The 26,309-nt window shown below is 42.6% G+C and overlaps 1 protein-coding gene across 2 annotated transcripts; it reads left to right on the top strand.

The window, feature by feature from the left end:
- The first annotated feature begins 3,939 nt into the window (after positions 1-3,939).
- Positions 3,940-26,309, top strand: YPEL1 (yippee like 1). 2 transcript variants are annotated; one of them, XM_064466590.1, is made up of 5 exons: positions 3,940-4,329; positions 7,911-8,193; positions 19,339-19,382; positions 20,824-20,932; positions 21,874-26,309. In XM_064466590.1, exons 2-5 carry the CDS (start codon positions 8,077-8,079, stop codon positions 21,961-21,963), a joined length of 360 nt encoding a protein of 119 aa, XP_064322660.1. In that variant the 5' UTR covers positions 3,940-4,329; positions 7,911-8,076; the 3' UTR covers positions 21,964-26,309. The 2 variants fall into 2 exon arrangements, with proteins under 2 accessions (XP_064322660.1, XP_064322661.1); XM_064466591.1 differs by lacking the exon at positions 3,940-4,329 and adding an exon at positions 4,568-4,812.

The following is a 26,309-nucleotide window of genomic DNA, read 5'->3' as shown; positions in this document are numbered from 1 at the left end:
CTATTATTACATTACTATTACTATTTTAGTTATTAAACTGTTCCTATCTCAACCCATGAGTATTATTTCTCTTGCTCTTCCAACTCTCTCCCCCACCCCACCAGGGCGGGGGCAGCGAGGCAGCGGCTGCGTGGGGATCAGTTGCTGGCTGGGGCTGAACCACGACACATGGCCCAAGAACTTCTTTTCCTTGGAGAATTTCAGAGAACACAAAGTTATAAGCCTGAGTAACTGGGAAGAGAAGAGCTCACTTTTTCCCCGACCCCATTACTAAGCTCACATCTATGGCAAACATATAGGAAAGAAGTTATTTTTGTTTAAAAAAAAATTGTTTTTTCCTTCTTTGAGTAGTCGTCTTCCAGCTAAAACGGAGGACACGGAGCTTGACAATTCTAAGACCAATTGATGGTGGTGTTTTTTAAATTTTGTTAGTGTCTCCAAACTTTTGAGACAATATATCTTGAAGAAGGAAAGGAAGGAATGATCTTGACATTCTTTCTCAGCCTAGATGCCTTTAGTGGTCTTCCCTGCCTCTGCCTGTCATGTTTGAGTTTGTCCTGTTTTCAGAACAGCTTTTTATGGTTTTGGCTATGATTCACCTACCAGTTCGGTTTCTAATGGACAACGGCTGCAAGCTGTCTCCCTGGCTCCCGTAACCCACTGAGTTCCAGAACTACAGACCATAACCTTGATTAGAATCCTAGGGAGGAACAGCGACAACCCCCTCCTCAATTATATTTAAATTATATTGTTCATTATTAGAATTTTATATTAGTATATTAATAGAAATATATTTAAAGAGAAGTTTCACGATGCAGAGCTCACAACAAAAACATAGGCAGAAGTTGTCAGTGTCAAAACCAGTGCCATGAAAATGGTGTGCATTGCATTACTGACAATGATTCTGATCTAATTAGGACGCGACACAGGATTTAGTCGTGGCAGCGTGATATCTGCCTTGCCGATGACGATCAGAGCCCCGCTGTGAAATGCAGACGCCGCCCTAAGAGTTTACAGTCTAAACAGCATAGAAATCAAGATGCAAACATTTAATTTCTTCCAGGCTTTTTGTTTTACGTTATTTCACTGTTTCAGTGGACTACACGCAGTGCTTTCGAGTACATCATGCTGTATCAGAGGTTCATTTGTACAAGCAACCTTAACCTGCTACTGAAAGCACTGAACACGTCCCTGACATGTCTTTATCTTGGAAAAAAAAAAAGAGAAAAGGATGGTATCCTAACAGTGCAGCTTGTGTATTTGTTACTAGGGAAACAAACAGCAATGAGAAAGAAACCCTCAGTGTCCTCGTCATTGGGGTCTTTCAGTGGAGAAGCAGAGCTTGTGTTAAAACAACGGAAACATTGTTCAGCTTGGCTGTCCTTGCTGAGTGACAGACACTTCTTTCTCCCCCTTGTCCATCTTGTCATCTCTGAAAAGGACAGTCACTGCTACAGCCCGACTGGACTGCCGGTATTTTTTTATTCCTCGTGTAGAGTTTATTTCCTGTTTCTGTGTAACCTGCTCCATTCCTAACACCTAAACCAAGATCACAGCGTGTCTCTCAAGGTAAATGGAAGAGAGAAACCAGATATTCCATTCACACCTGTAAAAAAGCACGTACAGCAGCACTAGTAACTCCAAGGTTGCACTTCTTTGAGTCAGTACCGAACCAGAGCACCAGCAAGGCCTCAGAGAGCGCGAGAGGTACCGCAGCATTAGCCGCGTTTCACCATCGGGACGCCCCGTGCAGCTGGGATCCCCGAAGAGCACTGTGCACGCGTGGTGTCGTCGCCTTCGAGGTCCAGGGCCATGTATCATGGGGGGAGCTTTGCCACCAGTTTCGGCATCAGTCACGACTTGCGCGGACTGACCCCTCGCTGCGTGCGTTGGGAGGACCACCTGCAGAGATCAGTGTTGGCGTCATCAAGGCTTTCTGCTCATTGCTTAACACCTCTTGTTCCTAATCCTCAACCAGAGGATAAAAGTTGGGACCACGGTAAACATACTGTGGTGTATAGTACTTAGGACCTGCAAAATGCAATGTGAGTATCAACTGTTACTAAAAGGTCGAGGCAGTTGCTTCTAGAGCATACAGGTGGGAGTATTTTTATAGGCAACTGCATGGCAGTGCGTGACTAGGGTGAGGCTCAGCTGTACCAGACAACAGGCGTCCATCTAGTCAGGCACATTTTGACTAAAGAAGAGCGGACTGAGAAGTTTGTCTTGTTAACGGAGGGTAGTAACAGGCCCCTCAAAATGAAGTAAAAGAAACAGCTTGTTAAAAAGTCATAAAAGCCCATTATGGGATATTTTTAACTTTAACAGGCTGGAGCTGTTTTACAGGAAGCATCTCAAGATTTATGTACTCTCTGCACTGTATCCAATTTAATGTAATTTCTCTGCTAAACTATGCTCGTCCCTGCCTCTTTCTCCACTCCAATTATCATCTCGTTGTACGTCTTTATCATGCGCCTCATCTCACTTGCCTGCGTTTGGAAGCTCGTTTGGTGCACCCCGACTGTAGCTGGGGAAGTCAGGTTTGTCGCCTTCCTCTGTGTTGCAGGACTGCAGCTACCGGCACCGGAGCTAGAGAGAGGAGGGGAAACGGCAATAAAAGCCTGCTGGAAATACTCCCGCAGATGTTTGTTTCCTGCTGTTTCACCAAAACATATTTCTTTATTGAGTAAGTGTGGCTTTTCTTCAAGAATGGCTGTTAATTTGCCATTAAGAAGGAGAAAGCATGTGACAAAAAAAATGTATAAACATGTGAATGACTTTGAAAAAATGGACAGGCAGGATAAAGTCAACTAGCACGTGGTTTATTGATTATAGCTACAAGCTGAGTTGTACTAGATGATATACTGCAAAGTTCTAAGGCCCTTTGGGTAAAAAAACCCCACTTGATAAAGATTGTGGGGAAAAAAAAAAGATGTCAGTACTGACAAGAAAATGTGAGGACAATTTTATTCATGCCGCATTTATGTAGCATGACAAAAGAGGCCTGCCTCGGGGTACAAAGTGTGAACGGCAGGTTCGTGTCAGGCTTCGTCCGTTTGTATCTCTACGCTCTTTCCCATGGAAATGGAGGAGTATGGCCAAAACAAACCAGGGGCTAGCTTTTACTGACATTTTTAAGGAAAACACAGTCATTGCCAACCGACCCCGGATGCTTCAGAAACTACTTCTACGGTGAGTTGTATTTTGCTTTCCTTGATCTTCAAAAATTGTGGGGGTTTTTTGCGCCTTAAAACACGGGTATTTTTTTCTTTATAAGCAGTGAGCTCTTCCTGAAACTCCCTGTCCAAAAACAAGTGCTGTGACCTCCCCTACTTATTCTCCACCCTCCGAACGGGCTCTTTTCCCTGATGCTTTTTCTACAGCACTGAACTTTTAGCAGACCCGTGTCAATCTCCCGGGTTTTACCTCCTTTCAGCGGAAACGCGGAACACAAACACTGCCTGGCGAGAGACAAAGGAGCCCGAGCGACCCTACGTTGTTTCGGGCAGCGCCCCCGGGGGGACGCCCCTGTGGAAGGGCCCTGTGAGAGACCGTCACCCGGCGGGCTGCCCCGGCTGCGGCCTCGCCGCGCCTCAGCGGGGGACGCGGGGCCACGGGCCCCGCCGCGCGCCCGAGGCGCGAACGGGCCGGCGCGGGGGGCGCTCGCTGCACGCGCCCAGCGCCACGCGCCCAGCGCCGCGCGCAACGGCCTGCGGGGGGGGGGGGAAGGTGGGAAGCAAAGGGGGCGGAGCAAAGGGGAGGCGGAGCCAAGCGACCCGCCCCTCCTCCCCCAGGCCAGTGGGGCGGAGCCCCGCGCCCCCTCGCCCCCGCCCTCCCCGCCCGCCCCGCCCGCGCGCGCCCCCCGCAGCGGCCGCCGCCGCTCTTTTCCCCCGCCCCCAGGGGGCGGGGCGGGCTCGAGGGCGCGCGCGCGCGCGCCGTGATTGGCTGCCGGCGGCGGTGGGAGCGGGTTTAACGGCCGCAGCGCCCCCGGGCCGGGGGAAACAAAACAAAGGCGGCGGCGCGAGCGCGGTCGCGGCGGCGGGAGGAGGATCGCGGCGGCGGCGGGAGGATGCCTCGGCCGCCCCTCGGGCCCCAGGGCGGCAGACGCGCGCCCGGCCCCCGCCTATGACCGCTGGCCGCCGCCCGGGAGGCACGTTCGAGGCGAGGGAAGCCGCTCCCCCGCCGCTCCCCCACTTCCCCGCTGCTGTTGGTGAGGGCTCGCCGCCGCCGCCCAGAAGCGGGGCTCCCGCCCGCCTCCCGCTGAGGGAAAGAGGCCCGGGAGCGCGCTGCTGCCCGCGGTCCGGGCTGCGGAGCGGAGCCGGCGCGGCGGTGAGTACCGGCGGGGTTTGGGGGCGGCCCCCCAGGGAGCCCCGTGCCGCCCCCCGGCCGGGGCTCGCCGCTCGCCGTGTGCGGGGCGGGGGGGTGGCCGCCGGCGCAACTTCGCTGGCGGGAGGGAGGGCTCGGGCGCTATTTATAGCGCCTGGAAATGACGGCAGCGCTGCCTGCATGTAGCCTCCTCGTACGGGGCGGGCGGCGGTCGTTTACATAATTGGGGGGGGGCGGGCGGGGGACTGAGCCCGGGGAGCGGGGGCCGGCGGGGGTCCCCCTCGCCCTGCCAGGGCCCCGGGACGGAGCGGGGCGGCGCACGGCCGCGAGTGGCAGAGGAAAGGCGGCGGCGGTGGCGGCGTGCTCCGGCGTGAGGGAGGAACGGGCTTAAACGTGCGCGGAGCAGCTGCTCCTCCCCGGCCCGGGACCCGCGGCCCGCCCCCGCCGGTAACTTCATCCTGGCAACCTTTTTCCTGTTATTTCTCGGTACGTGAAGCGAAAAATGAGGCGGCTGCGCCTCACTCTTTAACTTTGTGAGGGTTTTTCTTTTTCCTGCAGGAGTGGTCGGATCGCAGCTCCGCTCCGTGGAGCTGTCGGAGCCCACGCGGCTTGTGTCGTGTCGCCCCTTCCCCTCGGGCCCGGCGGGCTGCGGGGGGGCCGGTCTCTCACACGCTGCGTCCCTCTCCGCGCCCGCGGAGCAGCACCCGCCGAAACCCCCGGGCGGTGGTGGGCGGAGGGGGGGGGCAGCCGCCTGCAGCGCCCGCCGGGCCCGGCCGCACCGCACCGAGCGGGTCCCCTCCGGGCCGTCCCGCCGCCCCCCCGCCACGCTTACCGGGGTGTTTGTTTACACATCCGGGAGCCGCGCGGGGCGGGGCCGGCACCGCCCCCCATTGGCCCCCCTGCGCCCCGCCCCGGTGACGTCACGGGGCGGGACCGGCACCTGTTCACCGCCTCTGAGCGCGGCCTCCGGTCCCGGGGCCCGCGGGTTCGAGTCCCGGGGTCGGGCCCCCCCCCCCCCGGCGGCGGGCGCTGCGGGGGCTCTGGGCTGGGCGGACGGGTCGCAGAAACGGGTCTGAGCAGCCCCCGAGAAGCGAACGGGCAGTAACCTGTCCCCTTGCTTTTGCACTGAATTTTGCCATTTTTTTTCCCAAATTCCCGAGCTCCAACCTTGTGTTGCGTGCACGAGCGAAGCACAGACTGTGCTTTCGTCAAAGAGTAAGGAAGGAGTTGCCTCAGGTTTTCACGCTGTTTTCTGCAAAATACGAGCAGCCGTGGAACCTGTTACTGCTGCTGTCAGGGTGAAGTGAGACTGGGCTTATTCACCATTACTAGAGCAAGCTAAGAAATGGCCCGAGGTCTGAATCTTGCCTTTAACGTCGCAAAGCAACAAGTTCGGTGGTTTTTACAGTGTGTATCTAACACTGAGGCTTGCCTTGTTTTTGAAGAGAGCAGTATCAAACACAGTTTTGTCAAAAGAGCTTTGGAATTGTTTAATTTCTGTAGTTGAAGGACGCGGTACACTGAGTCTGAAAGAGTCCCGATTGCCTTTAGAAACGTGGATTAGAAAAGCTTCCAGGAGCGCCTTGAGGAAAAATATTTTTATGCTCAACTTGTTGAACTTTTGCAAGCATTGAACTCATGTTTCCGTTACTGATCAATAGGGTCTAATCCAAAGTCAAAACATCTTTGCTTGTGGCGCCTGTCACTAGGAAACCCTGGGGTTGTCTTTTCCATTTCTGTGAATCTAAACAGGGTCTGTACCTTTCTAATGTTACGAGTTCAAGCAGGGAATTCAAAAGGAACCCACATTTAACTTCCAGGATTATATTTCTTGTGTCTTTTTTTCTCCTATAATCTGTTACCTCTAAAATGCAGCTTAATATCTAGATGTTCTACAAAAGCAAGCTGTTCTTTCCAAACATGGTAGTCATTCTTCCCTTTGTAGTTATAGTTAAGTTATCTTGGGACAATAGGTGTATAATATTTGTTTAAATGACTATTAAGTAAGCTCTGCTCTTCATACTAACTGAGTTAATATTAAAAACATATATTAATATATATCCCTTACCAAATCAGTGTTTCTTTTCAGTGACTAACAGAAGCCCAATCATTCTGTTGTGTAGAATGTGCTTTGGATGACAGCTTGTTCCCTTTGTTGCTCTGTTTTTTTTCATTGCATACGTTCTGCTGCATGTCTTGTTTGTGGCTTATCTCTGCCTTTGCACTTCTTTGTGTAAGAAGTTTTCTTTTGTAACTCCTTCAGTAGATCTTGAGTTTCTTCTGCTGCTATCGTAAGCTTGAGGTGGGGGGGGTGTAGGGGGCAAAACAAAATTAAAACCGGAACCAAATGCCTCTAAATCTTGCTGCGGTTGTCACCTGTGCTAGGCCTGCTGTACAGATTACTTTTTCAAGACTTCTTTTGAAGCACAGTGACTGCTTCCTGTAAACAATCTTTAATTTAGTAATACAAATAGGGCAGATAACGAGTGTCCTACTGCTAGGAGAGTGGTTAACTGCCCTCCTGCACACAGTTTACAACTGTGATAAGTGTTTTGCATGCTTGCTGTAATAGCTGGATCAAGATACTGTAAACTCTTTATATTGGCTCCCATTTCTGTGTTTGTGCTATTGACCTACTCTGTCAGTCACCTGATAGCTGGTGACACGGGTGACTGTGCAGTGTTCATGTTCGGATTGCTCGTTAGCTTGACGCATAGAGTGTGGTAACTGATGGCCTCTGACAGATCACTAGATGTTGTTATAAATATTTATAATCTGTAATTTTCAGGCAAGCTCTAAAAAAGGCTTGCTTTCCAGCATAGTGGGAAGGTCTGGCCTTCTTGGTTATGCATATAATGCCTCTTAAAGGCACTCTGAGGATTAAGAATGCTATTGGGTATTGTCTGCGTAGAATTTAGCTTTTATTATCTGACTGTGATTTTGGTAGCATCCATTAAAGCTATTCTGGTAGAATGAGAAAGGATCTAATTGGCTTTGATCAGGACACTAGTCAAAAAGGTCTTTGCCTAAAGGCATAATTCTGCTGAGCTTGAAAGAGAAGACACGGATCCCTGACTAGGGTGGCAGCATCTTTCTTGTTATTTGACTTAAACCCAGATGCAGTACAGCTGTTTGCTGAAACACAAAGTGCAAATATCTAGTGTATGCATATTGCTGGACACAGCAAGTGTGTTCCAAGGTGCCTTGTCCCTTGCTATATTGGAACTAACCTCTGGAACTTCAAAGACAATTAATTTTCTCTGAACCCCTGCCTCTTTGCTGTAATTTTCTGCGTGCATGTTTTAGAGTATGCCTGGTAGGTTGTAGAAAGTGCTTGTGTTTAATGGAGAACTGTTGGAATCTCTTCCTTCATTGGAAATCTGATGGGGTAGACACCACTAGTGGAACAGAACTGCTTGTTGCTTTGTTGACTGGAACTTGAATTGAGCAGCTTCATAGGAAAAAGGGGCCTGCAGTGTAGCCAGGCATACGTAACACTTTGCTTTGTCTCTAGAATTGTTGAATACCAAGTTTATTCTGGCCTTGTTGTAAGCTGCTAATTGTTCTGCTCTTCTCACCTGCAGGTTGTGACTGTTTCTCTTCTGTCATTTGTGTGGAAAGTGCCACACACACTCCAGAACAACAACGGCTTTTGCTTGCATATTCCAGTGTTTCTTTTGTCAGCGAGTTCAGCAAAGTTGTAATTCTTCAAGTGCCAGCCCTGAGCTGAGTGAGGAGCCACCAGCAGAGATGGTAAAAATGACAAAATCAAAAACGTTCCAGGCTTACCTGCCAAACTGTCATCGAACCTACAGCTGCATCCACTGCAGAGCCCATCTAGCCAACCATGATGAATTGATCTCCAAGGCAAGTGGTTTGTTTGGAGACCTCATGAATTATTTCTTAACCAGAATGGTTATCACTGTATCACTGCTAAGGGATGCAAATTTTTGCCTACTGCAAAGTATCTTCCCTGGGTTCACTCTTGGGTCATATGTGTTGTGTACTGAGCACTGGAAATATTCTGGAAACTTCTGAATGTGGCATAAAGACTGATCTAATATATTCCCCGTATTAACAACCTCTGCGTACTGTCAGGTAGGAACTATTTGTGAGCTGTCATACCTGAAAAGTCTGCTAAAGATAACTGTCAGAACAAAGCATGGATCCCTGGGTAGGGAAATTATTCTGGCTATGGTTATTCCAGATAAAGATTATTTTTTACTCTAGTTGGCTGAAGGTCACAAAACTGGCTGTTTCCAGAATGTTCCACTGTTGTTATGGAATCTGTAAACACATTTACTTCTGCTGTATACCATTTCCTAAGGAATATGATGAGCCAGAGATATTCAAAATAGCTTAGATCCTTGAAACAGGCTAGGCCTGTCCTTCTTGCCTGCTGCTGGAAGAAACCAAGATTTGTGATGTATGAAATATGTAGGAAAACTTGGAAGTTTGGCATAAATACTTGATACACTGGCTCATTCTTTGTTTCAAATTAGCTTCTGATAGCTTTGTTCTTAATGGTGTCCTGGAGAAAACACTTCAGCTGCTTTTCAAACCTCTTAATACAAATTGCTTTCTATATAACTATTTTGTCAAATAAAATTTTTAGTGGCAAACCCTGGATAACTAACTTCATCTGTTGCTTCTGCCTGTTTGTGTGTTCAGCAGCACTAAGGCAATGCTGCTTGTGAGTGCTGGAGAGATGGGGGGGTTGAGAATGCTGCTGCTTCTGAACTGAGGTTTTCTTTGGGTGAGAAAGTGTACCTGCTTGCTTATCCCTTAGAGGGTTATCAGGAAATAATGGGGTTTCCCCGTACAATTTTTCTTTTCAATCTTTGTTTAGATCTCAAGACAACTTTTTGACTCAAATAGTAAAATTGGTGACAGTTCTTGGCATTGCTAACTTACTGCTGGCTTACTTCTGCTCTGCCTTTACTCTCTTCCCTAAGCAATTCTTTCTGTCAACTTAGTACATGTATTGAGGCCTGGAATTGCAAATATGACACATGAAATGTGAAACATCGAGCCAGCTACGTACATAAAATTATGTGAAGAAATTAAGAGGGAGGACTCATTTTACTTGTATTAAGCTCAACAAAGTTCCTTATTTTCTTCATAGTGATTGATCTTATTTTGTTTTAAGGTCAGCAAAAACAAGAGGAAATATCCAAATAGTAATGTGAATCCATGTGAATTTTATTTGTTTCCCTGTTGATTCCAGAATTTGAGCGTAAGGAGTCCTTTTGGCAACACTGGATTGTGGATCCTGAACTACGAACAATCACAGCTTCATTATTCACTGCATGTTCTGGGCCAAAAACTAATGGGAGGGTTTACATTTTGCCTGAACTTCAGGTTGTAGATGCCTACAGGAAGAATGAAACTTCGCTAGCTGTGTCTCTTGAGAGATGTAGAAATGCATCGAGAAAATGCAATCCAGGCACACATATTTAATAGGAAGTTCTTCTTTTAGTGGACTTAGATTTTTTTTTTTTGTGTGTGTGTGTTGACTAAACTACCACAGTTGCCACATGAGCCAGTTGTTCCCCGAGCTCTGGGGCGTTTGGTGGGCAGAATATTTTGAACATGGCCTTAAGGAGATGATATTCAGTAATGTACATATTATAGCTTCATAAATAATTTCAAACATTACAAATCAAATTTTCAATTTGAAGAACATGGAGAACTCTCTAAAAATATCTGTCTAGTAAATACAAATACTTCTAAGTTGTATCTAGATATGGATTCTGCTTTACTTCTGGCTTCTGTGATTTTCAGTGAAGGCACCTTACAAAAGTTTCTGTACTTGCAGGTTGACCATATGCGTAATTGTCAGCTGATGCATATTCTGTCAACTTCAGATTTCTTGACAGTATTTTATTGTCTAAATTTGTGTGATAATGAGAAATACATTTAAATGTATGTCCTCTTATTTGGAACATAAGTTTAAAAAATACCCACCCTTCTTCAAGCTTAACTTGTATACATTCTGATGTTGGAGAAGCAATAGTTAGATACCCTTGGGTCATTAAAAATAAGTGCTGCTGTCCTGGGGAGTGGTGGGAGGAAAAAGATCTGATTTGTTTTAAATGAAAACACAGGTTAACCTGGAAAGTAAACTGAAGAAATATCCTGGATGACATGTGTAGGTATAACTTAGAACTGCAGAGGGACTAACAGATGAGTGTACTTCAGAACTGTTTTTTCACATGATTCTGTTTTCTGAAGTTCTTTTAAACTGCTTTCATTGAGGCACATTATGTGCAATGAACTTTGGTTAATGAGATTTTATTAATTCTAACAACTTCTAGAATCCTAGTTACTATAACTACGCAGCCTCAGCAAAATTGCTTAGAAGAAGCTGAAGTGTAGCAGGTTGATTCTATACAGTCCAAAGTTAACTAAGAACCGTGCAGTTCCTGTGCAGTTTTGGGTTTATTGATGGAGCAGAGATGTGGGCTGCTCAACCTGATTTCAGCCCCACCTTACTTTGAGGGCCTCGTTAAAAGCTAAAGCTCTGCGTAACGCTTACTAAATACAACTTTTGGTTACGGATTGTCTCACTTTTTCCCAAAGGCTTACTGTTCAATCTCACTCCAGAACTCTTCAGCAGATGAAGGCAACCAATACTTGATACCTAGCTGCAGCTGCTTCCTTTGGGTGTCCTGCCTGCCCCACCCTGTGTTTCCTGGGTGCGTGGTGGTGGTTGTTTCCTTCTTCTGCGTGGTCGGGGAAAAAGAGCCAAAATACCCAGTGCACTCTTCATGTAAAGCAGCTACAACTAGCTTCTAATGTGCTTTGAGGTGTAGGCATTTGTTATACTGATGCTATGTTTTCAACTTCAAGATGAAAAGATAAACTATCCTATGAAATGAGTGGTGTTTTTCTTAAATGTTGGTCTGTCATGGAAAAGCAGAGTCCTGCATATTTCTGTCAATCATCCCTTTGATTCTGGTTCTCAGAATACCAGCCTTCAAAGCAGATTTGCAGTTGTTCTGCTTTTGAGAACTCTTGGTGCCAGGTGTCTGATGAGGATGGCAGCGTACATGAATCACCTTTTCATTTTACTTCTGTTCTGTTTGAGCAGCCAGGATCTCTTTCTTGCCTTAGAGTTAATCATGAAGCCTTTTTTTTTTCCCCCCTTTTTCCTCTTGTGCCCTTGCACATTGGCAGCCAAGCGTCTTGGCAATGGCTTAGAAATAGGAATGCAGACTAAGACAGTACAAAAATGTGCTACCTGCACAAGCGAGTTCATTGGTATCTGCAGTTTGTTTTCTCTGCAACTATGAAAGGACTCAATGTATTGCCTAGTGTTGAAATCAGCTTGGATGTTAGTGATTAGAGCATATGTTTCTAGATATTTTCACTCTATAACCTTGTGATTTCTGTGTCTAGGGAGGAGCTTGGGGAAAGGGGAGGAATGGGAAGAATGTTGGTTGCAAATAGGAGTCCCAAACTACTGCTGAGGTCATCAGCAGGGGAGATGTTGACAAACATTAGTCTGGACAGCTGAACCTGTGTATGAGCAGTTGCCATAATAATTTATAACTCCATCATCTTGGGGAACACGCTGATGCGAAGGATACATAATAGGAGAACTAACAAAGTGTAGATGACTTCTAATTCAAATAAGTGTAATTTTGAAGTGGTGTTAGGTAGGTCTTAGATGTACTGACCTGCAGCGTAAACAAGTCTGCAAGTGATGGATCTTCTGCTTCTTTGGCAAAGACTTGAAAGTAAATGGTAAATGGTGTTTAAAAACATACTGTTAGAAGTAGTCTTCACTACACTGGGGGGTGTTCAGAGGACGGGAAGAACCTGGGGCTCCTTTTATTTCTTTAAAGAATCAAATGGATATTTTTTGGAATCATATTCTACTATGACTACAGCACAGAAGAGAAGTAACCTCTATCAGCAAGCAACCACAAAGAACAAAGCAAAAAAACTGATGCCATAGAAGGCACTTGTTGGATTTAAAATGTTCAAATAGCACATACAAAGCGACCAAACAGTACATGTTGACGATAATAATTTTTTAAATCCCAACAATTTTTTAAAATATGACATAATTAAGTTTTGAAGGAAAACTTCCACAAGACTCTCTGAAGCCCAGGGGAGGTTGCCACTTGTGTGGCCTGTACAAAATGTTGTATGTACACCGCTCTGAAAGCGACTCTAAAATGAGTTTTGTGAAAGCCCTAACTGAAAGAGCTTTCTTCTGATGTGCAGAGATCATTAGCAGTAGTTAATTTTATAGGAGGTAAATGTTGCTGGAAGAGCGTAAGTTCCAAAGCGCTTGGGAATGGCTTGTATCCGCTATGTCCCAGGAATTGTTTAGAAATTCAGCCAAGGTCCAACAAAATATGAAGAAATAGAAATACCTAATAGACATCTCAGAGCCTGGTGGATATATTGCAAAGGATAATGCTTTGCTACTCAAGGCTGACCTGCTTAAAAGACTGTTGAATCATCTTACAACGTGTCTTAATGCTGGGGATGGAAGCAGGTAGAGATTACTTTGTATAGATGCCTGTATAAATACTGCCACTTTCTTCTGTGTCATTCACTGCAAAGCACATCTGACCAGAGTGGGAAAAAGTCGTGAAGTCACAGACAAGACTAGCTGTGTCAATATTTTCATGAACAAGTTCTGCATGAAGGTATATATACCTAACTGTCACTGACTCCCCTGGGAAATCCTTGCGCTTTATGGGTAAAAGAACAATGTTGGTGGTTAAATTTAGTTCTTCAAGACGTTCAGTGTGTCTGCTGTTATATTATTGATGAGAAGGAAAAGTTTCCAGCTTAAATAGATGCCAAACCATTTCTAACCTTGCTTAGCAATCTGGTTTTGTCCTCCACTGTTTAACTGATGAGTTCAAGAGGAATATTTTTAAGGGTTTATTGTCTTTAAGTAAATGTGCTGCTCTTAGCTTGATTTGACTTAGTAATCACCCTTTGCTTATAAGGAGTACTTGGAAAGCTAGTTGGGCCTGTTGTATGCTTAAAGGGCATTTTTGTTCCCTGCTGAAAAAGTTGAGAATGGGCCTAATTTCATAAATATTTTGGTGATAATTTTTTTCCTCTAGGAGGCTTCTAGTTTTTGGGGTTCTGGGTTGGTGTTTTTTTTTTTCCTTCTTGGGGGAAGGATCTAGTTTTTGGAAGAGAAGCGATCTTTGGAAAACATCCAAGAATAGAAGGCTTAAAGGAGCTGGAAAGTGTGCAGGGAAAGTCTTCTACTCTACAGGAGTTTTGACTAATTATTTCTGAAATACATTCAAGATGCTGTATAACTCAAGATAACTTGTCCTGCCTGACAAAGTCGTCACTTTGGGAAATGCCATTTGCCACCTCTGCAGACATCCAGTTTTTGGAGTGGAATTTTTTAAGGTGATTCTCTACATATTGAACTTTATAACTTGCTTTATTAAAATCAGTAAATAATTGAATGAAAATATACTTTCAAATTTTTTTTAATACTTGTCATGGTAGTCGTGTCATCTAGAACTGGCCTAGTCAGGAGCTGAGCAGCGTTATCTCTAGGTGTCTGCAGTATTGAGGAGTTGGGTCTGAGAGAAATATCAAATAAAGCAAATATTTTTTTTTTCCCCCCCAATAATTATTTTTTTGTCTGTAGCTTATGTTGAGTTCAATTTTCTGAATTTATTTTGCAATTCTTGAAGTGACAGGATATCCTTACAGTCTCTGATGCATCATTCTGAGGAGATAATTTCAGACATCAGAGCACTTACGTGTTTCTGGTTTACCTTAAGAATGCTGCCCCTAAGAATACTGTCTTCTGAATTACTGAGTAATATTTCTTCAAATTGCGTATTTCTTCAGAATACTAATTCAGGTTGATCTATCTTAGCTTGTAAAGTGAACTTTAGCAGGTGAAAGGAAACAGAAGAAAATTAAACAAAAAACCCCCTATGGACTTCTTTAATTTCCATTCTTTAAAGTTATTTTTCTGTGTTACGAGTGCCTTGCAAGCTGTCCTTAGGGAAGATAATGTTAATGCCATTCTGACTTGCTTATAATAATGCCTGCCATGTCTTTAATACATGCTAAGCCAGCAGTTTTTCTGGATGCTTTCTGTGGAGCGTGAGCTCTAGCTACACAATCTAATCCTATCTGTGGGGAATGATTAATTACATAAGCTTTCCAGTAGCTTCCCTTCCCCCACCCTTAGGTATGCCTTAGGGCAGTAAATAAATGTTCTGCTTAACTGATACTTCCTTTTCTCTTGGGTAAAACAGCTGATCCTGGTGCTGGAGGTAATGGCAGGAATAACTTAGAAGCATAGATATATCTAATTCTGCAGGTGTGTACTAGTGTGTGAGGGAAACACAAGGTTTCTTTACTACAAAATGTATTGATGAGAGAGGTTTGTCGTGACTTGAAAGATCGTAAAACCAAACTATTGTTGCATTTGACGTTAGTATAGTTCTTAGGCACAGTTAAACGGTTTTGCTTACACTATCAGCCATTCCAGGTCCTTTCGACTGTGCTGAAACAAGTAGTAGTTATGGATCTTGTAGATCTTCCTGTAGGAATGGACAGATAGTCAAAGATGTGGGTTTTCTAGGGAAAATTAGCTCATAAATCAATGCAGTATTATGAATTGACGGCCATGAAAAAGCAGGCTTAAAGCAAGTTTGTTTTAACCGCAAATATTAGTTGAACTGAGAAGTTGCCCAGCTTCTAAGTAAATCCTGGTTGATGTGAGTCATTGATGACAGTTGGTCACACTTGCCGCTATCTTCTAACTCCTCTCTACTGGGTAGAACCACATACTTAAGGCTCAGTTTTAATAGAATGTTCTGGTTTAGCTGTGATGTATGTATCGTGCTAGCAGTCTTGGAAGGGCTGAACAAGTCTTGCAAAGCGAAAGTTTGCGTTTGCATAGGTGGTGTTTGTTCTTCAGAAGAGCACTCTGGAGACTGGTTTGAACAGTTGTGCCTGTTGGTCCTTGACACTGCCGTTCAAAATATTCTCTTTCATTCCCTTTGAGGAGTTGACGCACGAGGCGTTTAGTCTGTCAGTCTCTTAAAATTCATATCGGTATAACTGAATCATACAGTGCAGAGTGTGAGAAACCTAGTGCTGGTAAAAACAAATGTTTGTTCAGTATTAATTTTTTTTCTGGTTATGCAAAATGCTCTGTTTATAGACAAGTTACAAGCTTAGCAAGGAGTTCAAGTGCCAAAATGAGTTGTCATCTTCTCGTTTCTAGCAACAGGATACACCAGGAAGTAGAGCTCTGATAATAAATCTTTCTTATACCTGTTAGTAGGTGAATACTATGTGTAAATAAACATTCCCATGGTCAAGAGAACGCATATGTGACAGATGTATACCTTTTTGTGCCATCTGAGTGCAGGTTTCTGGGGGGAAAAAATCTCAGCTATTCACCTGAATAAGAAACTATGACTGCCAAGTTCTGACAAGTTAAGAAATTCGTAAGAAAAATTAAAAGGCATGGCAATTTAAAAATTGATATCTTTACGGTGCTTTTACTTCAGTTAGTGTATAAGAGTTCCACATGGATGGACTGCAGTCCGTTAAATGCTCAATGACATGATGTTGTGGGTTGACACTGGTTTTAAAGGAAAATCTGAGTTGCCTAGACCCAGGTTCTGTATTCCAGAACACAGTAACACAAGTTGTCCCGGGTTGCTGCCAAGTTATCCGAGTGATGTAAACATGGAGGAACTCGCTCTTCCTGGCTGGGCAAAGAAACAATTGTTCTGTGGCATGTAAATATAATATTTAGCCTCCAAACATGTGTGTAGGTGAGAAAGATGAATTGGCCAAACTCTGCTAACAAGAAGCTAGAGAAGGCGGGATGGAGGAGCTTTCCACAGTGGGGTGTTTGTGAACAGATTTTCTTCTAAAGTTACTGTCCCAGGAAAAGGTTCTGTTTTGTGTTGCATCTCCCTCTGCTCTACCCTGATAATCCCAAAAATCAGAAGGTAATGAAGATGGCCACTTCTGGGGGGGGTGGGAACCAAGGAGATTACAGCATAGGGCAACAAAGCTAAGGCTGCAAGAAAACAAAAGTCACCTTTAAAAACAAATCAGGAAAAAAGAACAACTAAAGTAGTATTTTCCAACCTGCTGTTCATATTTCATTTGGATAGAATTTTTTTCAGCTTATGAAACAAGACAGGGGAAGGGCCTCTTTTTCTGCTATTCCTGGCACCCTGTTGCTGCCCTCTGCCTAATTTTGAGAAATGCAGGGTCAAATGAGAGCTTTTATTAGGTGATATTAAGTCAAGACTAAACATAAACTTGGCAGAAGTAATTGCATAAAGTAGTTCAAAAGGTCTCCTGACTGTTGAATTGTTCTGGAGTCTTTTCCTTTCCCAGCTAGCTGGGGAACTTCAAGTATGGCTTGTAAGTAGTTTTAAAAGTGATTGTGTAGGACCAGACCAAAAATACCCCACCCCATTAATTTGTATGCCATTGGCACGCGTAATTACATGTAAATAGAGAAACTAGCACATGATTAATTTAGCAGGAGAGAGTGTTTCTTGGTGCAGTTTGAAGAGATTTGTGAATTCTAATTCACAACGGTTTTTAAAGCAAGGAGAAGTGGCTGCAACTTTTCTAATGTAAGAATTTTTACAGTAGCTTAACCAAAAACAAGGACAGTCATGGCATTGAAATTTCTCTTGCTTAATTTTGGGTACATGGAACAAGGAAGTTCTACTTTAAGCTTGCATCTTAATGAATAAGAGGACTTTTAAAGTGTTTCCTATGCTTTTTCTTAAGTTTTGGGGTTGCACAACTGTAGTTGTCTGTAAATCCATGTGTAGTTGACTCGGGCTAGTTACTCATATGCTAATGGGCAGTTTTTGAGCATATCTACATGAATAGTTCTTGTCTTCATCTGCAGTAAGCATTCTCTGCCTCATTGCTGATTGTGAGACACTGGCTCTGATTTAGAGAGAACCGACAGACTCTAGGTTTTGTACCATTCTGCCAGTTCTGTGATGCGTTTTTAAGTATCTCAGGAGAACCAGACTAGTGATGGGTTTTTTGTTTGTTTTAGCAGTCTAGGTGTGAGGATTACTTTCTGGCAGAGCTGTTCAGACTCTGTACTCAACTGAGTCTCTCCTTTCAGGGTCAGTCCTACCTGCAGTTTTAGCTTTCACTGTACTGCATAGCTTATCATTTTTCCTCACCTTGTGAAAAATAAGACTTGTAGTTCAGGGTAACGGAGAGAGTACCTTTTCTTTTGTCTTTGCTAGAGGTGAAGAAATATGTTCTGTGCCCAAAAATCTCCATTTAATGACTCTCTTAAATGGTTGCTAAAATAATACTAAAATATTAATGCTATAAATGGTTAAGTAGAACGTGTCATCTTAAGGTGGGCTTTTGAGTGGCGAAGGGCTGTATGTAACTACACTGCTACCATTGCTGCTTACAGTAGTCCAGAGCCATGGATTTCTTTTAACAATCTTTGTTGCAGTACACAATCTGGTTAATATTGATCAAAAAGTGATCATTTATATAAATTTCCCTTTTACATCTTTTTTTGCAAACTCTTCCGAATAAGTAGTTAAGACACAACAGTTACTGGTGGTGTGTTGCTAATCATTAGATTGGCAAAATACCTATTTTGGTGTAGAGTGACTTATATAACTAAATACATGTCAGAAGAAGAATCCATTGCAGAAAGGACCTTCTGCCTATGATTCCATGCCTAATGTTACTAAAACCGTTCAAAATTATGCAAGGTGAGATTTTTCCTTCCAAAAACATTCCATGTTGATCTAATGTAGGTTTCAGAAAGGTTGGGCTTTGATCTTCGATACTAGAACCGCAAGGATTCTTAAACAATTGTACTTCCTCCTCAGCATGGGTAAAATTGTCAATTTTCTGTGAAAGTAGGTTAGGGAAGAAAAATTCTGGAAAAAAAGAAATGAAGACAATTTAGGGATTTCTTTTTTTTTTTTTTAAATGGAATTCAGTATGGAAGAGAAAATAAAAACTCCATTTCAGTGTGATGCTGTTTGAATGGGAAATAATGGCTGTGTCTAAATTATCAAGTAATTCAATACAGAAGGAACAAATCAACAGCTGAAAGCAGTGATGTGTCTTGCGTACATTTTGAATGTTTTACGTAGGGCTGGATCTGGTCTGCTCGCAAGTTTTGCCAGGATGTTTGTAGCTCAGGGCTGTGTGATCATGGGTTCAGGACTTACACCTTCGCTAGCATTTGTAGAGCGCGCAGTAGAAGAGCTTCTGGTTTAGTTCGGTGCAGAGGAACAAAGATGTAGTTCGCAGGCAGCGAAACTGCTCTGCAAGCCAAACCAACGCCCAGTAACCGTGACTGATGAGGGGTTTAACTTCAAAACTGTGCTACTGCTCTGAACTAAAATATTAATTTAGATCCAGCCAAGAAAGCCTAACAGTCATCTTTTGTCTGTAATCTGTCAGGAACGTGAGAGATTTGAAGCATATGGCTCTGCTTAGGCATTTGTTGATAACAGGTGATTTATTAAAATAAAGCCAAGCTTATAAACTGATCGCATGCATTTCCTGAATACAGTATGCTGGTTTTATGATTGGTCCAGAATTTTGCTGGTCTTACGTCAAATGATGCAATGAAATTGAAATAAATCATCTGTTGGGTGCAGTGGGAGACGATAGGGGAGATGGAAGTAATTCCCTTTGAGTTAAAAGCAGATTTTTGTTAGCATGAAGGATGTCTAGGAAAAGGGGAATTGATATCTTGCAGAGGGGCAGGAAAAAGTATGTTCTGTTTGCGTTACGGATGTCTTATTTTGAACAATAATACTTAACAACAAAAAAAATCTATTGTGGGTGAAAACTTTGCTGACCAGGCTTTCCTATAAGGAATTGGTATGAACTTTTAAGTTAATTAATTTGAAATAGTTTGTATCTGTACTGTATTTATATGTTTATTAACACACCCTTCTGGAACTACTTTTTGTTTGGTTTTTAACAAGTGCTTTTTTTTTTTTTCCCATGCAGTCCTTCCAGGGAAGCCAGGGACGAGCCTACCTCTTTAATTCTGTGTAAGTATGTGAAGGTTATGCACGCTACCTACAGAGTGGAATTTTTTCCCTATGCTTCATAAGTGGAAAAAAGTAGGAATTGGTGTAGCTGCTCTTTGCCATGTTCTTTTTAACATTGGCTTTACTCACCAGCAACAGTTATTATGGAACTACTGACCTGATTTTTAAGTATCCCTATGCACATATTAGTTTATCTTATATTTTAAGTAATTTAGCTATTAGCTGAAAGTTTAGGGGGGGTGTTAATGTGAAATTCCTTTTGCGTATGTAATGGTACCTGTCTTGAGTAAGAGTTGCCATTCTGAGATAGTCCAGAAAGGAAAATGTATTATGTGACTGTAAATTTGCTTTAGACAACTCTGCTGTAGTCTAAGGAAGAATTTTCCAGTGTGATAGTTAGAAGCATTTACAGGTTAATGTTCCAGTAAGCTTGGTACATCTTAAATGACCTTGAATATTGCAAATGTGCTAGAGGCAAAAGGTCTCTGTGATCTTATCAAGCCCAATATTTGCAATTTTAGGCACGTCCTACCCAAGATATAAGGCTCTTTGAATCTACTAGTGGATGTATTTTAAGTTTCTTACATGCAGGATTGCATTTTTGTCTTTATTTTTCAGCAGTCTATTGTGTTGCAGCATTTTGGAAAAAAGAAACGCAGTTAAGTGTGTTAGTCTATTTTAGACTAGGGTAATGGAACTATAACTGCAAAGGATTTGATTGCAGATCTTTGAAATTCTTTTTAGGTGTAGTCATTCAGTGGTGGCTTGGGACTTCTGGTATAATTGTAGTAGTAAGAATCTGGTAATACAACAGCAAAAATGGCAAAATTTTGCTCTTGTATAACACTGTCTAAAAACTTTGTTTTACAGTTCTCTGCCTAGACTCTTATTCATGAAGAAGCTAGCTTGATGCAGCACTTACGGGATGTTTTGTTTTTCTGTTGCTGTTTGTTCATCACGGCTTAGTCTGCTGATCTGTAGCGAAGAAGTATTTATGAGGCTTTTTCCTTGCTGCTATTTTGGAGCTGGTTCTAAATTCAGCTGTTGGTGCTGATTAACTGCTACAGACTTCCATTATAGAGGTCTTGAATTTGTTTTTGAAGAAAAGCCTGGAACTGTAGAGGTGTCCCGTTACTGCTTAGTGTTCTGTTCTCTGAAAGTTTATCTGTTTAGCCTGTCTTTGATGGGAGTAAGTGGGCATCACCAACAGTTTGCTGTTTAGACTAGCCACTTGAAAAACAAAACGAAAACCCTTTTTTTTTTTTCCTTCCTGTCCTTTCAGCCCAGTGTAATGGAGGAAGTTATTTTTACAGCATTGAATAAGTCAGGTGCTTTGGGGTGGTTAACTAGATTTTTGTTCTCTGGAGAAAAGGTGGGTAATGGGTAGGAAAAGGAACACTCTGGTGCAGTTAATGTAATTTCTCCTTATTTTTTTTTTCAGGGTAAATGTGGGCTGTGGTCCCGCAGAGGAGCGAGTTCTTCTGACAGGTTTACATGCTGTAGCAGATATCTATTGTGAAAACTGTAAAACCACTCTTGGATGGAAATACGTGAGTAATATACTTAAGTCTTCAATAAATGTTTATATGTTGAAGCACAGATATTTGAGTAGGCCACTGAGTAGCACCGAAGCTGACAGTTTAGCTGAGTTAGCTTTAGTGCTTTTGCATACCTCGGTCTGTAATGTAGCTTTGCTGAATGTTGCAGTAGGTATTCTCTATTCTGGACTGTGAAACAAGCATGAGCTATTGCAGCTATCTAATATCTTTTCGCAAGGTTACCACCAGACGCGTGCACTAAACTGGATGGAAGAAATTGTCCTTTGAGGTCTTTAATTTCTTGGGTTGCAGAAGTTGGTTCATATAGCAAAAATATTACTTAGATAAATGGTACTGAGCATGTTTACACTGCTTACAACTAATGTGAGCTTGATTCTGTTGTTTGAAAAGTTACCTGTGCGCTTGCACAGTTACCTGTAACACTTCCAGCTCTGTTGCAAGTCTGACGTTTTGAAAACGTTTCCGAGTGTTGCATGTCAGATCTCCCTTGATGCAGTATAGCTTCAGATCTTGTAGAAAGAAGTTGTCCTAATGCATTCCCTCTGACGGTGAATATAGAGGAGAGCCTTTGAAAAGGTTCCCCATTGCCTTTTTTCATTGCTTCTGGGAATAAGGAAAGTGAACACAGGTACATGCCATTTCCTAACCTTCACTTACTTTAAAAAAAGTGTTAAAATTCCTTAAGCAGTGAGAGAACATGGAAAGTTCTAAAGCAAGATCTGCTGTGCAGTGGATCTGCTGATTCTGCTTATGGGAAGTTTACTCCTATTTCCTTCTCAACCCTCTTCACCCTCTCTTTCTTGCCTCCGCCCTTGATTCAGCGTAACCGATACGGGATGTTAACTGGAGTGTCTCCTGGTTTGTATTTTTAATGGTTTAAAACACTTAATTTCCCATGCTTAAGCCAGTGTCTTGATTTTGTTTCTTTACAGGAACATGCTTTTGAGAGCAGTCAGAAATACAAGGAAGGAAAATTTATCATTGAACTTGCCCACATGATAAAAGACAATGGCTGGGAGTGAATCATAAGCTTTTTTTCCTTCTGTTTGGACAATATTCTGTGGAACATGCTTTACAAAGACTAATGCAAAGTAAAGGAAGAGCTTGGCTAGAGTGGCCCTGAGAATATCACTGAACTCTGAAACCTCACAAATGAGTAGTGTAGTGTAAGTGGCTATTTCAGGCCATGTTTGCCTTTTCTCCTTGTGTAAGTTCCCTCTTTTTGTACGTGTATTATTGTGTGAACAGTTGTTTTGGAACATTTTGGATGACCTTTTTCTAAACTCTCTCAAACTAGAGAAACAGTTCACTAATTGAAAACGGATTTTACTGGTTAGCATCTGTCTCTGACCTATGCCTTTAATGCTACCTTCTGCTGTGCATGCTTCTTGCCTAAACACCTACACTCCAGTCCTGTAGAAGTTCTATATCCGAGCAGTCTGAAAGAATGTATGGGATGGGGTGCTTTTTTTATATGTAGCAATTTCTGATGTGTTTGGCAGTGAAGAGGATGCAGTATTGTAGTTATTAATTTCTTTTTTAAATTTGAGTGTACCGCAACCTATACACATCTTGTAGGTGAATTGGTTAAAGGTACAGTGCTCACTTTAAAAAATATTCCAATTGCACTGACTGAAGTTAGCAGGTCTCGAGTTGTTAGGAAAAGTTACGCTAGAGGTTTGGTATCTTAATGAAATACCTTAGAAGGATTTTAAATCAATGATGCTATAGAAGATGTTCATCCTAAGACCAACATATTCCCTAAGGAGTTTGCTGGATAAGAAATTTTTATAAAACTATAGCTTGCAAGATTAAAAAGGCAGAAAAATATATGCATCTTCTATTTTGGAAAAAAAAATTAGTCGGTGTATTAAAAAAAAAAAAGCTTTGGTACTGTACCTTTGCCAGTAACAGGGACTTGTGCATCGGTAAAGTTTTATGGCTGGTTCCATGTAACTGTATAGTCCTAATGCACTGGACAAAGAGGTTGATATCCAGGAAATCTGTTGAAATATTCTGCTTCTGCTACATTTGAACAAAATATTTATTTTTGTGAGAAATGGCCAGAGCCTATGGCATGAAAATTAATATAGTACCTGTAGGAGAAAGAGGGGTAATAAGAGGAAAGGGAAGTTTGACTCAGTTTTTAATAAAAAAATATTGAGAGTTTTTAAAACTTGGGGGTGGGGAAAGGGTCTCTTGGTTTGCTGGCTAAATCATCCCCAAGTACCTTTTTATAATAAAAATTTATATGTATCTCACCTTCTCTTTTGCTCTCACGCTATTTCTTAAATGGAATGAGTTAACGAGAGAAGCTTCTGGACAGTGTATGCACAATATTAGCTGTTGGTGTCTGTGTATGCAAATTCTAAGCAACTATGAAAGAGGCGCTCTACATAAATTTGCTAACTTTATTTTCAAATTAAAACAGTCTCTGAAGACTTTTTGTATTCAAATGCTTTTAATGCTTGAGGACAAAACGTTTGGAAAAAACCCTTTAACACTACATAAGTACTATAACTGAAAAATATGGAAGCCTTGCAATACAAAATCACTTTCTCTCAATAACAATTCTAATACAGCACCTGCAAAATTAGTCACAGGAGCTGTTGCTGCTGTTACGTTTTTGGGAATCTCTGATAAGGCTTCCTGAACTCTGCTGCACTTTAGAAGTTTTGTCATACATGAAAAATTATGCCAATGGGTAGGGGCAATACAAATCTTTAAAACCAGCTTTCCATTGTTTTCGTGGAGAGGAAGAGAGAGGAGTTCGCCCATGCGTACGCATTCTTTGTGATGCAGGCTGGCTACACTGCATTCAAGATGTTGTAGTGAACTATACCTATGAATTAAAAATGCAGGAATTGGAGAAGTAGTTACAGCTGTTGGGCTTCATTCGAGAGACCTGAGGTGGTACAGTCGTGTTCAATCTGGATTTTGTGGCTTACGCGTTCAGGCTTCAAAGTCTCCTTTTTAACATCATCATCGATGGAGGATGGGCTTTGGTGTTGCCTGACTCTTGGTCTTTTTGACCTGGAATTCTTGGGATTTTGATTTCCTCCGTTGTAATGTATGTTGCCAACAAGGAAGGCACTAAAACTTTTATCAGCAAAAAGTTTGTGTTGGCTTCAAAGTCCAGTTGTAATGTTGATAGTTGTGGACATGCTTAGGTGAAGTTCGTGTATCTTTGGGCTTTGCTTATTTCCTGGCTACAAACTTGCTGAAGCAGTTCACTGGACTGGAGACAAAAGTAATGGCTGCTTTTCGGTAGAGAGTTGAAATTAAAGAAACTGTGTAAAGTATTAAAGATTTTTCTCTCTGAAATTGGGGGTTTGGCTATCTCTTGTTAATAAGTTAATGCTGTCTGTAACAGTCTGATTGTTACTTAGAAATTCAACCTCTTTCTTCAGTGCATTACTTGTATTTCAAACTGGACATTTTCACCAAAACCTTAATTAACTTTGATGCCAAAGGTTGGGACTTCATCAAGTGCTTAGCACATAGAGCTTCAGACTGCTGGCATAAAGAGTTAAGGATCTAGATGTGACGTTTATGGCTTTTAAGAGAACCAAACAAAGCAATATTCTTTTTGGTCTTTTAAGAGTGGACGCTTAGGAGGAGTAAAGAGTAGAACTAGTACAGAACTGCTTTTTCATGCTGCCGTGTAACAATTCTTGAGGCTCGTTCTATTGAGGGAATATGTGAATTTTCTTCCTGTGTTGCTTGGCAGCATCAGTGATTATTTTCTCCCCTTGAAAAGATGTAGAGAGTTCTTGTTATTGGTTTTGGTGAAAGTGGAATCCAGATAGCAATGGCTGCTGGCTGATGTGAAGAGGTCAGTCTGGTCACTGAACCCTCCAGCAGTCATCTGAAAGAAACATAAACTTACTTGAAAAAAAAATTTTACTAAAGCATTTTCCCTCTAACCAATTTTTGTAATATATTGAAGATTATATTTAAAGTTTGTATGTGTTTGCTCTGGGCAAGTTTACTTCCCCTCCAACTTGAGCACTTTTGTTACTTGTACTGGTTATTTTTATTGTTGGTCTTAACATTTATTTTGTATTTTGTTTTTTATAAACTGTAACAAAAAAGCTTTTGTGAACCTTTGTTTCTTGCTGGCTCTTTCTTGGACCAAATGAACTGACTATGAGCTGGCTTAGAAGAAATGTTCATTGGGATGCATAGGAATTTGCTAGCAAAAATGTACATGCATTGAAAGTTTTTCTTCCTCTGAACCTCTAAAGCCACGCCTGTCCTAAAGTAATAATCATAATTTGATGTGACTTCAGTGATCTGACCACACATTCTCTGTCTAGGTCTAAAATAACAGCTGTAACAATGGTGTTCCAGGACCGAGTCCGTCTCCAAACACTGGAGTTATTCTTTGGCTGGTCACGCTAAGTACCTTTTTGATTAATAAAAGGCAATGCTGCCATCTATAAAAATCCTGTTAGGTTGCAAACTTGCTGTGAAATAAGCTGCAGAATTTGGTGAGGGATTGCTGACACACCAACCCAACCACTCCTGCTGCATGCTTTTAGCAGCCTAGTAATCTCAACTCTCTCTGCCGGTAAAAAGGGCCAGAATATGAATTTCCCTCATTCATTGTAAGCTACACAATGACAAACTGAAGTTTGTTATAATTCCATCTTGATTTCCCCCTAGCAAGGCCTAGTATAACGGCCAGCCCGAGCGGTATGCCTTGCACGCTCGCCTCTTTCGCAGTCCATGGGAGAGGAGGGGCAATACAGCTTACGAAATGGCTTTGAGTTGAAGTCTGGCCTCAGAGGTTCTGGCAAAGAGTCGTCATGGCACCCACGACCGACCGGTCACCCGTATTTCTTGCTGGGTCGAGTTAGGGCAAGAGCTCCTGAATGCTGTGTACCATTTTTGGTGGACTTACGCTTCCCTCCGAGTAACGCTTGTAGGGGTTTTCTGCACGCTCATCTCGGCAGGCAGGTTGCAACAGTCGTGACCTACAGTCTCAAGGCCAAATTTCTGACATCTCCATTCTTTGATAATGGCGATGAGTGGAAGAAGCTGTCAAACTTTTTGGACAGTTTATTGTACTTCACTGAGACGCGTGTTAAGCCAACCAGCAGTATAAACGCTTACTGCAAAAGGAACAGACGCTTCAGGGGTTTCTTTTGAAAGGACCGTTACAAGTGGGTTAAGGCCTAAAGCTAAAGCATGAGTCGTAAATGGCAGTCGTGCCTCATTGTTTCTTGAACTCTACAACGCTTTCTTTTACAGGTGACATGGCTGTGTTGCTGTTTTGTCCTAGCAATACTGTACATCATTTGTTGTTTCACTATATTGTATCTACTTGAGGTATCACAATAAAAGCTTTCAATTGTTTTGTTGA

Source organism: Phalacrocorax carbo, chromosome 15, assembly GCF_963921805.1.
Source record: "Phalacrocorax carbo chromosome 15, bPhaCar2.1, whole genome shotgun sequence".
NCBI lineage: Eukaryota > Metazoa > Chordata > Aves > Suliformes > Phalacrocoracidae > Phalacrocorax > Phalacrocorax carbo.
The sequence above is the reverse complement of the archived record's forward strand: the minus strand, read 5'-3'. Positions and strand labels throughout refer to the sequence as shown.